General features: G+C 41.7%; 2 protein-coding genes across 3 annotated transcripts; one reads left to right on the forward strand and one right to left on the reverse strand.

The window, feature by feature from the left end:
* Positions 1–1,261: 1,261 nt before the first annotated feature.
* fam78ba (family with sequence similarity 78 member Ba) lies at positions 1,262–6,121 on the reverse strand. 2 transcript variants are annotated; one of them, XM_049598596.1, is made up of 4 exons: positions 5,963–6,121; positions 4,882–5,778; positions 4,442–4,721; positions 1,262–2,990 (listed from the first exon to the last, which is right to left on the reverse strand). In XM_049598596.1, the coding sequence occupies exons 2-4, from the start codon at positions 5,214–5,216 to the stop codon at positions 2,748–2,750; spliced, it is 858 nt and encodes a 285-aa protein (XP_049454553.1). In that variant the 5' UTR covers positions 5,217–5,778; positions 5,963–6,121; the 3' UTR covers positions 1,262–2,747. The 2 variants fall into 2 exon arrangements, with proteins under 2 accessions (XP_049454553.1, XP_049454552.1); XM_049598595.1 differs by having other exon boundaries at positions 4,882–6,121.
* Positions 6,122–6,225: 104 nt separating this feature from the next.
* cmpk (cytidylate kinase) lies at positions 6,226–15,785 on the forward strand. Its single transcript, XM_049598597.1, has 6 exons — positions 6,226–6,480; positions 9,403–9,549; positions 10,687–10,839; positions 10,965–11,041; positions 11,884–11,980; positions 15,028–15,785. The coding sequence occupies exons 1-6, from the start codon at positions 6,337–6,339 to the stop codon at positions 15,067–15,069; spliced, it is 660 nt and encodes a 219-aa protein (XP_049454554.1). The 5' UTR covers positions 6,226–6,336; the 3' UTR covers positions 15,070–15,785.
* The last annotated feature ends 717 nt before the right edge of the window (positions 15,786–16,502 follow it).

Raw genomic sequence — 16,502 nt, forward strand, 5'->3', positions numbered from 1 at the left:
GAGCTGTGTGTGTACGTGTGCACACTCTCTCTCACACACACACTCATGCATACACACAGGCACACCCATGAATATTTTGAACCATCTTTTTTTTTTCAGTTCCAGTTGCAGTGCACTCGGAAAAAACCAAACCAGTCTCTATAGCAACAGATGGCTGGTTGAGCTGCGGTGCAGCGACAAATGTAGACACACTGAATCAATATAACCTATTTTAACCTCTCTGAGTACATTTACAACAGCCATTTTTATTCAGCCCTGAAAAATAAAAAAAGGAGATTGAGGCAAATGAAAAATACACATCTTTCCCATGTTGCCAGTTTTTCTCCCTCTGTTTTTGTTTACAGTCACAGATAATCTTTGCATAGTTGTGGAATCAGAGTGTATTTGGATGGAGATAGTGTATGTGATGAGGGTGGACGGACAGGGGAGAAAACAAGCAAGCAGATTGGGAAGGTGAGGCGTGAACCTGGAGAGAAGCACAGATGGAGGATGAGTCATGTGACTCCTGTGTGGAGTGGCAGGCAGGGACTTGGACTGAGACCAGGATGAGCCCACTGGACAGACCAAGCCATGACACAGGAAACCTTCATCTGTGATTATCTGCAGAGCCATCTGCAGAGCAGTATAATATACGTCAGGGATGCTCAACTTGGTTTGCCACTTTTGCAGAATGACAGGAGGCCAGTTAAAGGTCCAGTGTGTAGGATATAGGGGGGTATTTTGACAGAAAAGGAATATAGAAGTGTGTTTTCTTTAGTGTATAATCACCTGAAAACTCATCGTTGTGTTCTGGTGACCTAAGAATGAGCTTTTGTATCTACATAGGGAGCAAGTCTTTGTCCATGTTGCATCGCCACGTTAATACATCAGCCAAGAATGAACAAACCCAACACTGGCTCTAGATAGGGCCATTCACGTTTTCACGTTGGCAGCCCCTCTGCGACGAGCCAAACAGCGTTGGAAAAACACAGATCTTACTTCTTTATTCAGTGTCTTTACCGGTTTAAATCACCAGGTCTGTTTGTTTTGAAGAGGAAAAGACCTCTGCGGATTATTCGGCTTCTGCTAAAAACATCCTGAACAATGAGCACTGAAGGAATTCTAACCAGGGGTTCATGCTTTCCACGTGAGCGAAGGTTCAGCTTGTTGCAATCTGCAATCCTCACCACTAGATGTCACTAAATCCCACACACTGGTCCTTTAACAAACATTAACAATATTTATCAGTATATATAATAAATTAATTGCCAGTTTTCAACCTTTTCGATGTTTGCAACAGGCAAACCCAGTGGCAGCAGCCCCTGTGCAGGGCTGTGTGCACAGGGGTGTCTCTAGGATTTGAAGGCATTGGGACCTCAGCTTGCACTTCTGCCAGGGAAGTCTGGGGGATCAAAACCATGCTTCTTATGATCTCTCCAGAAAAAAATACAAAACATTTCCAGTGTAAATCAATTTATTTGCTTTTTGAATTAGAAAATGGTTAGCTGGCCACCCTGCACCCGATTGTGAGCCCGTAAGTTGAGAACCACTGATATACATTAACGATATAATAAGAAACTGTAATATGACCTCATAAACCAGTCTTAAATAATGGCACTAAATTGAACAAATCATTTTCAAAATGCAGTCTGGTTTAATTCCACACCAAGGAAACCATTAAGAGTACATTTAGATTCCCTGATTGTAGGAAGATTTATGTAACTCGGTAGTGCAACATGGCCTGATTAGTGCCACATCGAATCTACCTTAGGTCTGAGTACAATTCGGCTTCATTCCAGCTACCGCCCTCTCATTTTAAATTTGCTGTATGGCACTATTCCAAGTCATTTACACCGCACTTATTGAAAGCATAGTTGACATTATTTATTTAATGTGGTAACAGGTCCAGCTCCTTCCTCTGATCGTTTGTCACCCATCTGAATAAAATATCAGCTGCACGACTGAGTTGAAAATACGTTGGTGCATAAGTTTGGTGTGTTAGCAAAACTCCAGTGAAAACTACAGCAGGTTTGTTCTTCTTCCAGACTTTTATGCAAGGTGGGTGCTCTTAATACAATCTGATTGATGCATGAGTTAATCTTAACCTAAAAAGATTCATATAATACTTTGTCTCTTTTAAAATTCTCTGAATACATCCTGTAACTCTGGTACTGAGTGTGCTGAAGGCCTTAGGTGGCACTGACGAGGTTTGACCAGCCCGCAGGTTTTTTTTGTTTGTTTTTTTTGGCTGACTTTTCAATCAAAATGTCTTCAGGTATCAAGTTATACAAAACAAATGCTATTCTTAAACTTCTCAAGGACGATTTCTCTTGTCTCTCTCACACTCTCATGCAATAAGATCTACATAAGGATGCAGGATGCAGTTCTCGTTGGTGTCTAATACCTCTGTGGTACGTCTAAAAACAGCGTTCCTTGTTTGCTAAAAAGCAGGCAGAACTCTTTAATGCAGTCCAAAACTTGTCGGGGACCAAAAACAGCCTTGATGCAACCCAGGCTCTTGACACAAGTTTGTTGTAGATTTCTGTTCTGACACTGTGTTGTGTCAGATCCAAGATGTAATTTCCACTCTGGCTTGTTATAATGGTCCACTTAAATCTTTCAGGGGCAATGAGCCACTGGCATCTTAAGCGCAGGGAAACCATCAATTCTCTCTTCTCTGATCGGCTTCAGGACTTCATCACCTTCATACCCCCTATCCTGCAAGAGGGAACAATCAACACTTTAGTATATGCAACCGTTTGACCCTCTTATTTTGGCGGGATGACCACTAGTGGCGCTCCTCTCCGTGGCCTCCACATTAGCACTTGGGCGTCGTTGGCATTCGGCCTCCCCAGCGCGTTGGGGGGGATGGGCTCCTGGTAGTTGAGGATGTGCGGCTGCTCCTGGTAGGGACGACCCACCAACGAGGCCCGAGAGCCTAGAGGCATGTCAGGGTCCACGGCAATGTCCACTCGCATCCGCCACCGCACCGTCTGCAACACAATGCGCTCCTGGAGGAGGAGAGCAGCGTAATGTTAAAGGGACAAATCAGCCCATATTGAAAAATACATATTTACATGTGGTGCTGTTTATCAGTCTAGATTGTTTTGGTGTGAGTTGCCGAGTGTTGGAGATATCGGCCGTAGAGATGTCTGCCTTCTCTCCAGTATAATGGAACTAGATAGCACTCAGCTTGTGGTGCTCAAAGCACCCAAAAAACCACGCTTGAAAAACTCAACAGCAATGTCTCTTTCCAGAAATCATGACCTGGTTACTCAAGATAATCCACAGACCTTGTTGTGAGCAGTTTCATGTCGGAATTATTTTCTTTCTACCGAATTACACCCGTTAACTGTATCACTATGCAGAAAAAAAGCATGCATCTACTCAGAGGACGACGTCATTAATGGTCATATCTCGTGCTCTCGACCATGAGTAGATGCACACTTCCTTCTGCACGGTGATATAGTTGGCGGGTTTTGGTCAGTAGAAAGAAAATAGTTCCAACATGAAACTGCTCACAACAAGGTCTGTGGATTATCTTGAGTAACCAGGTCATGATTTCTGGAAAGAGACATTGCTGTTGAGTTTTTCAAATGTATTTTCTTGGCGCTTTGAGCACCACAAGCCGAGTGCCATCTAGTTCCATTATATTGGAGAGAAGGCAGACATCTCTATGATTGATATCTCCAACACTTGGCAACTCACACCAAAACAATCTGGATTGATAAATAGCACTACAGGTAAGAGATAAAATACATATTTTTGTTTTTGGTGTGAACTGTCCCTTTAATAAGGTCAGTGTTGTATATTTGTGTATTCATGGTGCGGTCTATTTTAACCACATGAAGAGTCAAAGCTTCAATTGATTGTGCATTATGACTTCTTCGGCTAATCAATGTGTAGTTAATGTGCATCTTAATAAATGATACATCACTTTGGTTTTGTTGAATATAATTTTATCCTAACTGACACAGAAGAAAGTTTAGCTAAAATACAGATCTTTAATGCCAGTTTTCTGTCCCTATACATGCATGTTCTTCCTCTGCTCTCCACATTTCAACCAAAAATAGCCTAATCTACAAAAGCCTAAAAAGAATATAACTCTTCCACAAAGACAGTACATGAATACTGTCAGCATTTAGACATATTTCAAGCTAGACTAACTCCTGATGGGCCGTTGCAGGGGCTCCGTTCAGCAGAGTTGAAGGCAATGATGATGTACTTTGTAACTTTACACCACAAAGGAAAAGTGCAGGGGGGGGCGATGATTACATCACAGTCAGTCTGTGTGTGTAATGCAAGAGCAGTCTCTGAAGATGTATAGCCAGTGTTCTTCATTTAAAGCAGGCAAAACATATAACTGTGACAACACTGGAAGAACAACACAACATTATTAAGACATGGTGCAAGTGGGAACACACTTTTTCATCTCCAATACCAGGCTGTGTTTTTGTCCTACCTTGGTGACGGAGTTCATCGCCACCAGCCAGGTGATGAAGCTCTGGTCCCGGGTGATGTGGGTCAGCATGGGCGTGTTGCTGTTGCTGATGGGCACTGCCCAGGTCACGCTGGGGTAGAAGTTGTCGTTCATGCTGACCGTCAGACGGGACGGTTTGGATGTGGGTCCGGTCAGGGTGACTGTCTCGGTGGTGTTGCCATACCAGGGGTAGCTGACGCCGTCTGAGTCGCTGATGGCCTTGACCCGACCCTCTCGCAGCTCTGGTAACTCCCAGCTGGACCTGCGGCAGTGGACAGAAGAGGACAGAGTGAGAGGCTTTTTTTGGCAGTGGCAGGTGCAGGGTCTGGATGTTCTGAGTGTGTGTGAGAGATGTGCGCACTATACCCAAACACACTGAGCTCAATCAGTTGCAGAAAGTTAGGGTTCTGCTATACACTCACATGCCAATATCCCCATAGGTGTTGTAGAACTCCATCTGGGTACAAGCCTGGATCCAGCCCACCACCCAAGTTTCATTGCGGGGCACTGGTGGCATCACAACCCCTGCTGAGGCCCTGAAGTAAGGCGTCTTGTAACGAAGCACAATCGGCGAGTTCTCCTCAATGATGGTGGGACACTGGTCAATAGAGGCTGACACCTCATACACCACAATGTTCTCCCGTCTGATGCGGGGCTTGCATGCGATGCTCTGAATACAGCCCATAGTGCAGGCAGCAAGCAAAATGAGCAAAACCAGAGAAGAAGGGAGCAAATGATACCTGGCCAGTATGCACATCAGTCCCCTCCGGGGTCCACCCTTGCCTGGAGAGCAGATCTAATCTTTTAATTGCCCATCATCACTGATTGGTTGGGAAGGAGGAAAAAAGAGGAGAGAAAATGATGGGGAGTGTCACAGTCACCATTGGTGAAACATAAGAGCTTCCACCATGATATATTCAGGATGATACGGAGGTGAGAGCGCAGTGGGGCCTGGGGGGGAAGTATCACAGATCTCCGCAGCCTCCTCCCCCCGGTCTGCCTGCTGACTGCCGCACTGCCCTTGGCGCTCGTCCCCAGAAACTGCAATCCGGCCTCCCCTGGGCTGCTGCTGCTTCTCCGCCGTGCGTCCGGAGGCTCCTCTGTTCCCTGTCGAGTCCACACGTCCGGCTGCACGTCGGTGCCCCTTGATCCTGCTGCTCTGCTCCCGGCTCTGCGCTGTCATGTCAAGTGGCGACAGGGCAGCCAGGTGCGTCAGAGGAGGGGGGCTGGATGCCTTTTGTTTGCTTGGCTTTCCTGTATTAGCCCTACATTCGCGCGGCGCCCTCAAAAGACAAAATCGGGCTCCTCATCACCTTGACCTACATGAAAAGAAGCTTCATCAAACGAGCGAGAATGTGTCTTACAAAAGCGAAACAACAGGGCTATAACAGGCGATTTATATGTTTTCCTCGCAATGTGCTTCCATTCTTGGGGATGCATGAATGGTGCATCATGAATGGAGGCAGCGAGGCAACATAAACGTGCAGAAAACAGTGACTATACCCAGCCGCTCGAGCGCCTCGCGGTTAGTCGTCTCATCGTTTGGTCTCCTCGGGCTGGTGAGCATCGCGGACCGGAGAGCATCCTTTTCCCGGCCGCCTTGTTCAGTTTGGAGGTGCTGATGCTAGGGAGGCAGGGGAGGGGCGTCACCCGACCTCTGCATTAAAAAAAATAACAAGTGCAAGTGGGCGTGTCTACAGGCCCGCATCAGCGCTTCCTGCAACCCCATTGGTCGCTGGAGTCAACAGCGGAAGTGGTGTCGTTTGCCTCATCGACTTCCTACCCCCGGATAGTGACACGCATTCACCGGTCAGCTCCGCTTATTCTTTGCTGTCTCCACCCCGCTGGTTTACATCTGTAGCTGCCGGTGCTGGTTTATGCTCTTCCGTTTGTTCGGTAACGTGTCTCAGAGGGTGCCGAGCTTCCTGTACCGGGTGTCGCTGATGATGAAGCCGCAGGTTGTGTTCGTGCTGGGCGGGCCTGGCGCCGGCAAAGGGACCCAGTGCTCCAAAATCGTGGAGGTAGGAGAGATGGCGAGAGAAAGGACAATGAAAAGTACCGACTTTGATAGTCGGGAGTAAGCATGTCGTAATGGAAATGGTGTTTAGTTCATTTTAATGCCAGTTCTCCTTTTGGTAGCACCTTCTTTTATACGGTAATGTCTAAATTTGATTGACTTCCGGTTGTCCTCTAAAATGAACCTGTGTTAGCAAGCTAGCTAGTTAGCCACAGGGGGTATGTGCCTCTTTAAAAGCCTATACTGGTATACAGGAGCTAAAAACATTACTTTTTATTATTTTTAATCATTGAGAAACTCCCCCGTGTGTGTTTCTGAGTGCTGAGTCAAAGCAGTAAAATATATAATGTATTCTAGCCCACTGTTTAATGTTATGTAGCCAAATGAATTAAATGCTTTTTAGCTTCACACAGTACAAATAGAGCCAACAGGAGGAGATAACCTATTGACATTTGCTCTGTGTTGTAACCCTATCATTAACTCATCTGTTTAGTTGAGGTTATATAACGGTCATTGTAAGTCTGGGGTGGGCTCGGTTACTCCACCATAGACTTTGAGCAGACAGGCACAGATGGTGATGTGGACATTTATTGGGTGGAGTGCTTTTTATGTCAACATCAGGTGTAAGGGATGATGGGCCAGACTTCAACAGTGGTTGGATGTAACCAGGTTCATTCACTCAAGTACTGTACTGTACTTTGATTATTTCCATTGTATGCTTCTTTATATCTCTGTTCCGCTATAGTTCAGAAGCTATTTTTCTACTCCAACTAGTAGAGCTGCAAGGAATAATTGGTTAATAATAATAATTAACTTTATTTATTTAGCACTTTTCATACAAAAAATGCAACACAAAGTGCTTCACATTACGGGAATTATAAGCAGTGAATGCTTCACATAAAAATAGAACATCAGAATCAGAATTGGCCAACATACCTTTTTCTTATTTTGCACAATGAATGAATTTTACATACAAAAAAATCCTATTTATTTTTCAGAGTCAATTATTCCAGGCAGACACAAACTCACCAGTAGATATTGATTAACCAAAATAAGCATCTTTCAGCTTACATTGGAACGTCTTTCCAAGGGTTAACCTCACTGTGGGTATTTTTTGTGCCGGGTACAGCCCTCAGCTGCCCCAGAATCTGCCAGTCAGTTGTGGCGCTGTGGTTCAAGTAGAACTCACCACAGTCTTTCTCCATCAGATCCACCACCCACTAGTCACAGAAAAACCATAATTCTCAAAATCATAAAATAATTAAATCATAAAATCATGGAATCATAAAACCACAAATCATAAAATCAAGCAAGATACAACATTTTGAAACAGAAGAGTTTCAGACCTGTATCAGGAAAGTCAAAGCTAGTTAAAGGCCAGAGGGAACAGTTTTTACCTGTCTTTTAAAACTAATTAGTGGGCTGGCTCCCCTGATATCTATAGGTAGTGTGTTACATAGCTTTGGGGTGTAAAAAACAAAGGCAGCATTCCTGATTTTCTCTCGGCTGTTGCTGTGAACCTTCAATAAACCAGCAGCAGATGATCGTAGTGTTCTTTAAAAGCAAATAGTTAACAAGGGAGTTAGTTAAACAATTTGTTGTCAGGTATTAAGTTAATCGCCAACTGACTAAATAATCAGCTAATCGATAGGAGTAATTTCTGAAGAAAAACGTAAAAATTCCAGCTTCTTAAATGTGAATATTATCTGGTTTGTGACAACTTTGTGATGGTAAACAGATTATATTTGGGTTTCGGACAAAACATGGCATTTGAGGAAATCATCTTCAGCTTTGGGACACACTGATAGACATTTTCCACCATGTTCTGACATTTAATAGACAAAAAACTGATCAGTTTATGGAGGAAGCAATTTTAAAGATTTATCAACAATTGCAGATTTAGATTATTGATACAGAATATAATGAACAAATAAACTGATGTATTAATATAGATAAAGCTACCCAGCAGTATATAAAAATGAAATTAGCTCCACCTTTACCAGCTTTAACATTAAAGTGATGCTTAGATATTAATTCATCACTAATTGTAAGCAAGTGATATTATAAACAATATTCTGAAACAGGCCATTCTGCAAAATTAGTACTTTTACCTTAGGTGTTTTAAGTAGACTTTGATGCCAATACTATGCCAATGCGTAAAATATCTGGGTCCTTCTTCCATCACTGTACTTCATCATATATTATTCACTTGGCCTAAAGTTTCTGCAGTTATGTACACAAGAATATTCCGGTATCCTATGATTGTCTGCAGCTCTGCTACTTTGTTATTCATAATAAAACATGACCTAAAATCAGACTAAAGACTGGGTAGGTCTGGAGAGCATGACTGATGCTAAGTAGGGTGAAACGGTCCATGGTCTGACAAAAAGCTATTTTTAACATCCCAAAAGTTTGAAAAGCCAGAGCTCTACTTAAGGATGCTGCTTTGATGTTTGTCTGAAAGTCATGAAAGCTCATGAAGCTGCAGCTCTACTGGGGGGCAATGTAGATTCTTTTGATGTGTGTGTATGTGTGTGTGTGTTGACTGAGAGAGAGAGAGCTTCAAATAAGAGAGACTTTATAACTACTTCTGTTCACGGATGTAACTGGGTGTTGGCTGCCGTGCTTCAAGTAAAGCCGGTAGTCCTGAATGGCAGCCATACAAAGAGGCTCCTTTCATTCAGCACACACGTACCGACTTCTTCCTGGTCTGTGAGTGAGACAACTTTAGCCTGGCTGTAAAGGCCGCCTTCTCAAATTTAGACTTTTAGTATCAGTAGAAATCTTTTTGTAAAAGACCAACCATTACATTCTCCTCGCCAGAAATCGACTCTTAATGACTAGCATTGAAGCGATTTAGTTTGAGATACAGTTTTTATCACAAAAGATCAACTAATCATAGTTTTAAAAAATGTTTGTCCTTCAGAACTACAGCTACACCCATTTGTCAGCGGGGGAACTGCTGAGGGCAGAGCAAGCAAGAGACGGGTCAGAATTCGGACAGCTCATCGCCAGCTACATCAAGGAGGGCAAAATTGTCCCCGTGGAAATCACTATCAGCTTACTCAAGAAGGTACGCACCAAGCACAGGCTGTAAATCTGGTTTGTGTTTACCTAACAAGAGACAAACCTGACCAGTCTGTCCAGGATCAGACGGTTCTATTCATGTCCTGTTTGCAACCCAACACAACTCGGCTTTTATTTTGGTATATAGGGCTCAAAAATAACTTTACTGTGGAAAGTGAAAATTAAAGTTCAACTCTGATCACAGATCAGTTTTTGATTCTGCTAACTTGGCTAATCATTTTAATATCTGGGCAGAACTACTCTGAAACAACCGAGGCGATTACTCAAACTACAGAATAGTCAAAAGTCACAATCAATACATTGATTACACTGATGCATGAAGTCATTTATTAAGTAAATACACAAAACATGTGCTTCTCCTGTCCTCAAGAATATGATGACTTAGTATCTCTTCCTGCTTCATGTAATTTAGATCAGAATATTTTGGTTTTTGGAGGATTGTTCAGTTATGAATGATTTGAAGACATCACTTTAGGTTTCAAGGTTACAGAGATGTAATGCATTCACTTTACAACAAAAATATTTGTCTTGTTTTTCTGAATTAAAGAGATAATTATCTTGTAATTGGTAAAACAAGAGCAGAATTTTTCCCATGAATCGTTTTCTCAGAAATTTTTGTTAATTCTATTTCTCAAATATATATTTATAACCATGTATAAAAACATTTAAATTAGAAGAGAATGAAATGAAGCCATATACAGTTACTTACATACAAATCGTTATATACTTGTATACCAAGAGAGATTTTGGTTTAGAGGAATACTAAAAATGACCATTTGTATATCAGTTAGTCATAACAGGTTACCTTGAATTCATGACAAAAAAAAAAATACGTTTTTCCCACATGCCTCCACGGAAAACAGCGAACGTATTGATTTATTAATTGAAAGGGTACCACGTTTAACATCAGCAAAACTATATCAAAAATGTCACTTTACAAGCTCTCACACAACTCGTGCAGTAAAATCCAGTTGTCATTTATCCGGTTGTATGCTCAGTACTTCCCAAACACGTGCATTTTCGCTAAAACCCTTTGTTTTTTAAACATCATTAAGGTGTTTTTTAAAACCTGAATTCACGTTCAGAGTAAAATATTTATGTGTTGTTGCTTCTGTTTCGTAAGGCAATGGAAGAGACCATGCAGAAAGACGAGAAGAAGTTCCGTTTCCTCATAGATGGTTTCCCCCGCAACGAGGACAACCTTGAGGGGTGGAACAAAGGCATGGACGGCAAAGCAGATGTTAAATTTGTGCTTTTCTTCGACTGCAACAATGAGGTGCGTCATGGAAACCAGGAAGCTAAAACCCTTCCAGCTGTTTTTAGATGCACACAGAAAGTGGAGCTGATATCCTCAGAGACATTTCACACCGAGCACACAGTTTCTGCCTTTTCTGTCCACAGGTTTGCATCAGTAGATGTTTAGAAAGAGGGAAGAACAGTGGACGCACAGATGACAACAGAGAAAGCTTGGAGAAAAGGTACAGTCCTGCAACATAAACAAAACATGTCACTTTAGACTTTAACAGTACTGAACCCCAGAGGTGTGTATTTACCTTTAACGGGGACCTGTTATACTCATTTCCAGATTCATACTTGTATTTTGGGGTTCGACTAAAACATGTTTAAATGCTTCAGTGGTCAGAAAACACTTTATTTTCCTCATACTGTGCTGAAACACCTGTATTCACCCTCTGTCTGAAAGGCTGTTTTAGCACCTGTCTCTCTAAAGCCCCCTCCCAAAAAGCTCAGTCTGCTCTGATTGGTCAGCATTTCTGGGTCTTGCACATCTTGGTGTCTCTGCACCATCACTGCAGCTGGGGAATGACTTTAACAGAGAATAGCAGCACTTTTTACCATGAAAAATCACCAATAACAGCTTCTAAACACAACTGGACATGTTCTAGCAGGAATATGGTTCGAAATCAAAGAGAAATTGACAACATCAGTAACAGATTACATGTTCCCTTGACATTAGAATGTAGCTACATGTAGGTCGAGGTTTTTGCTCACAGGGATTACATTTACCTCATTATGTGTAACTTTGGCCACGTTTAATATGAACTTACTTGATTTTAACCTTATATATGTGACAGAAAATAAGAAAAAGCACAACACTTCCCCTTATACAATGAATTGATTTCATAAACTGATTTCTTTCTGTCTGTAACAAAGTACAACAAGCTTATCTGATCAGTATAGATCTGTCTGACCCACTTAGCTGACTGTTGGATACCTGCATGTATGTTTTTGGCCTATTTTGTGTCTCCTTTGAGTCCCCTGTGTCGTCTGACCCCAATAACCAGGCATATTTTTCTTGCAGAATCCAAACCTACCTGCATTCTACACGACCAATCATTGAACTGTATGCTAAACTCGGCAAGGTGCGCACTATAGACGCCTCTCGCTCTGTGGATGAGGTGAGTAAATGGCATCGACTGGAAGAAAACATTCGTGCGCGGCACCCATAGATTGTTTGTTTGTGTGGGTGGGGCGTGAGAGGAGGTGTGATAAACCTGTTAATCAGGGCAAACAAGCCCATAACGAGAGACTTAAAGAGTTTTCTCACATTGTCTAATATTTGTATTTTGGATTCCAGCTTGTAGATGTAAGAATTGTAGCTTAAGGCAGTTCCACAGTGGTTTGATCACCGGGCTGTGAGGGATTTTAGTCAGGACAGATCAAGTAATACAAAACAAAAAGAAGACAGATTGTCAGATAACAGCGTTTAACAGAAGCCCTGTTGTCAAGTAGTTTTTTCCATTTGTCATCAAAGTCTGTCAACGGCTTTAGAGAAGAGGAAACAGAGGACTCACTGTGTCACATCGTAGAATGTGGAAATCCTCCAGTGAAGCAAGAGGGAAAACTTGCTGCTATTTAAAAAAAAAAAAAAAAAAAAAAACTCCAAAAGGAAAACTAATCTTAGCATTTGTGAAGTCACCAGTCTGACTCCATGTATTATTAAAAATTTCATAACCTTCACCAGAAACAAGGGTGACATCACAGACAAAGGTGTTCCCCCGCCTTGATCGAGCACAGGCTACAGGCTTAACTGTAATGTTATTTTGTGGTTTTGGTCATCACTGCTTTCACTTACAACATTTTACGATTAAATGCTGAGATGTGGGGAGTGAGCCACTCTGCCCATTATGGGAAAAAGGAACAAAACAGATTTTAAAGTTTCCCTCCACTCAAAAATATGTGTTGCTTATTGTTACTCGACTTGGATGCATCAAACTTTTTTGTGGAGAAAAAAAACATAAGTAACTGTATTATTAAAGGGAAATAATACCAGTACTCTCCAACCTGGACCCTATTTTTCCTGTTTTTGTGTCTAAAGCCTTGTTCAGACAGGATTAGTTTAACGTGGAGACGTGGGGTAAAGTAATTATTACCAGGGATTTTAGTCCCGTCCGAACGGACCATGTCTGTAATCATTACGGATAATGTCAGTAAAAATTACGGCTCCTTTACCTTCTGTAAAACGGTCTGGAGAACATACCTCGGGTAATATTAATCCCGTGCGAACACAATTGTAAAAATATATGTAAATATTTTGTCACGTCCTGTTTACAGCCATTTTCCCGCACTTACAACTACTCTTCCGCGTTTTTTCGATGATGGAGGCGCTTGAAGAAACATTCGGTGTTGTCAGCAGTTGTGACAGTGGACATTCTTCGAATGATCGCACAGCCCTACGTGGGAGACCAATCAAAAAGGTCGAGAAGAAAGCACTTTTCAGAGCCACGAGACTTATGGTTGTGTTAGGTAGGCCTAATATTAATCCATATTGCTAATCGTTGTGTACACACAATCCTGATCATGGGCAGTTTTTCATATGGGCTAATCATGAAATATTATTACACATACAGGAAGCAACGTAGCAGGCACATGCCGACAGGGAGGCGACGCCAGGGTGCAAACCGAGTTACCACTCCCATCTCTGGTAGAATTACGGAGATTTCTTGTCCCGTGCGAATCGAACATTTATATTACAGACATCCTGTGGTAAACTGACATTAGTCCACATCCCTATGTAAAACTAATCCCGTCCAAATAGTACTTAGAGTCAGTGGTTCCCAACCTTTTTCTTGAGGGACCCATATTTATATTGTGTTTTTGACACATAAATGACTTAAATTTTGACATGTAACGCATTAAAATTAGGGGGTCATGCCCCCCGGTTGGGAACCACTGGTCTAAGTAACTAATGGGAACAACAATTTTTGAACATGGTCCAGTATTGAGCAAGAGCACTGCAGCCGCCAACTGTGAAACAGGCTGCAATGTAGCCATTCAGGGCTTGTTCACACTGTCAGTTTACGTCCACTTAACGTGCTGTTTTTGTCACTGACAGGCTCAGATTGTTGTTCTGGGTGTCTGACAACATTATGGAAAGGATCCCTACAGAAAAATTAAACTTCTTTGTACATTTTGCTTGTTCTGTTCTGTTTTGTGCCCAAGTCTTGCTGCGGACTTTTTCTCATTGTTGAAATCAGCTCAGTATTCAGCCATGACATCGAATGACATCCTTTAGATAACACTAAAGGCCCTGACACACCAAGCCGACAGTTGGCCATCAGTCAAAGATGGGCCGTTGGTGTTCCTCATCATTAGCCCTATTGGATTTTTTTGGCCATGTTGAATCAGCAACAGCAGAGTCTGTTAGTGAATGATATCACTCTGATTGGTGGTTCAGCTCAGCGAAGAGAAACAGAAATGAGGAAAGTAAACAAACAGCTAAAGTTAAAAGGAAGTGAGATCAAAACATGTTACATTAGGTAAGACTGTTTTTCTTTAGCAGAAGTGTCTTGTGATGGTTTGTGTTACTGTATTTTCAGCACTGGATTGTGTTGTTAATGTGCTGACTGGTTAACTACCATCAAGACGGTCTTTCTGTTTCCCTTTTTGAATGATGAATACAGACGACCGCCGTCAGCTGGTGTGGAGAGTTATATCCTCTTACATAGGCGCAGAACGCACATGCTGCTTGACCACAGTCTGTGTAGCAACTTTGCAACTTTTTGGCGGAGACACAGGCAAAATGAGTCGACGCAGCCACTAATTCTCTGAATCTAGTTTGGTGTGTCTGGGTCTTTAGCTACACTCGCTGTGCTCCAACACAACGCATTGTCTCTGGCACTCCTCTCTCCAGTGCTTCCACACCAGCAGTGTACTCCAAGTAGCTTCTCCACTCCACCACATATTTCTCCGTCCTGTCCTCAGAGCTGAAAGAGATTTGTTCATATGATGCAACATTTGACGACTCCATGAACCGTTCCTTAAAAGAGGGCTCACCTGGTTTCCTCCAGTTTCCCATTATAATTTCCCACCATTATACTGGTCTGAATAAAGTCCCTGGCTCCACAGTCAGATGTCATGTGTGGGTAGTAGTTCCAGTTTTGAAATGACTCGTCTGTTTGTGTCCTGACAAGTCAAAGTAAACTCTCCTGTTTCTCTCTTTCAGGTGTTTACTGACGTGAAAGTCATCCTAGACAAAGAGGGTTGAGTCTCTCCAGCTGCCAACAACATTCACTTACATTTTTAGTTTTATTTTTATCAACTCCGAGCACACTATAATAAGTTTATATGTCCATTCATTTTACTTTTTACTTTTGGTTAATTTTTGTTTTCCATTTCTTTTTGTAAAATGCTGCACTGTTTGTTTGTGGATGTGTGTACAATATGTATTGATCTGAATGAGAAGTAGAGTTGCCTAGCAGCTATTTGTGATTAAGTAGTTCATGCTTAGAGGAGCTCACAGCTCGTCTGCACTGTCTTTCATCATAGTTCGAGGCCTTCGCATAGGAACAAATGTAAGGTTAGCATAGACACTTTTTGGTGGTGTATATCACTGATGTCTTCACTGATGAGTATCATGTCACTGGAAGCAGCCATCGTGCTTCAGACCAAATAGTTTGACCTGATGACGACATACTGGGTTTGATTTACGACTGGCAGGGCCGCCAGTAGCCTCCAAATAAAATGCATCAAACATCTGTGTCATGCTTAATGGACAGCACTTAAGGGACATGACCAGGTTTATCTTTCTGTTACCCATTCTGCAATGAATATTTGACTGTGCTAGAACACCTGGATGTGCTTCATCACAGCTGTGACAGCTGGGACTAATCACAGAGAAAACATGAAGATAGAAACCATTTCGTTAAATCAGTACTGTATCTGCTTGAAGGACGGGGGATAAAACCGTAAAAGTTTAAACAATGACTCCTTTCATTTGTTTTGTTCAATTAATCCAGAATATCAAGTCAATACTGTGTGACAATATCCTATCCTTTATACGGTATGTTTTGTAGTTATTTGTCTCTGTATATTTAACTATACAAGTATAGAGCTGTAGTCGATGACAGTAATTTGATCAAGTTATTAATTGCTACACAAGACTTTACAGAATTATGAAACCCCTAATCTGCCAACAGGCAGCGCTACATGTCAGTGTAGAAATTGAGCTGGAACTTTTTTTTCAGTCAGTTAAATAAATATAGATAATGGTAAATAAATAAATGTAATTTTTACACATCTACATTTTATTCTTGTATTTCTACATTTCTACTTAAATTATTTACGTATTTATATGTATTTTTTTTTTGGAAAGTATAGTCAAGCATTTCTGTATATTAGCATTTGTTCTTAAATTTAAAAGGTTATTTACCAGTTAAAAATGTAATTCTTTGTATATTTCAGTGTTAATGTATGCTTAATTTATTCAGTTAATTATTGATAAGGCAGTAAGACAGTTTTGTCCTCCCAAGATTTAGTTATTTTACCTACCTCCAAATATTTTACCTCCAAATGTTAATTGTAAGTCAGTCCTTTTTTAAATTTATGTACGAGAATAAATTTTGATTCATAGGAGTGAACACCAGGGGGAGCCAGAGAGAAGCAAGTACACTACACACATAACCACACAGTAATACATAA

Source organism: Epinephelus fuscoguttatus, linkage group LG15, assembly GCF_011397635.1.
Source record: "Epinephelus fuscoguttatus linkage group LG15, E.fuscoguttatus.final_Chr_v1".
Taxonomy (NCBI): Eukaryota; Metazoa; Chordata; class Actinopteri; order Perciformes; family Serranidae; genus Epinephelus; species Epinephelus fuscoguttatus.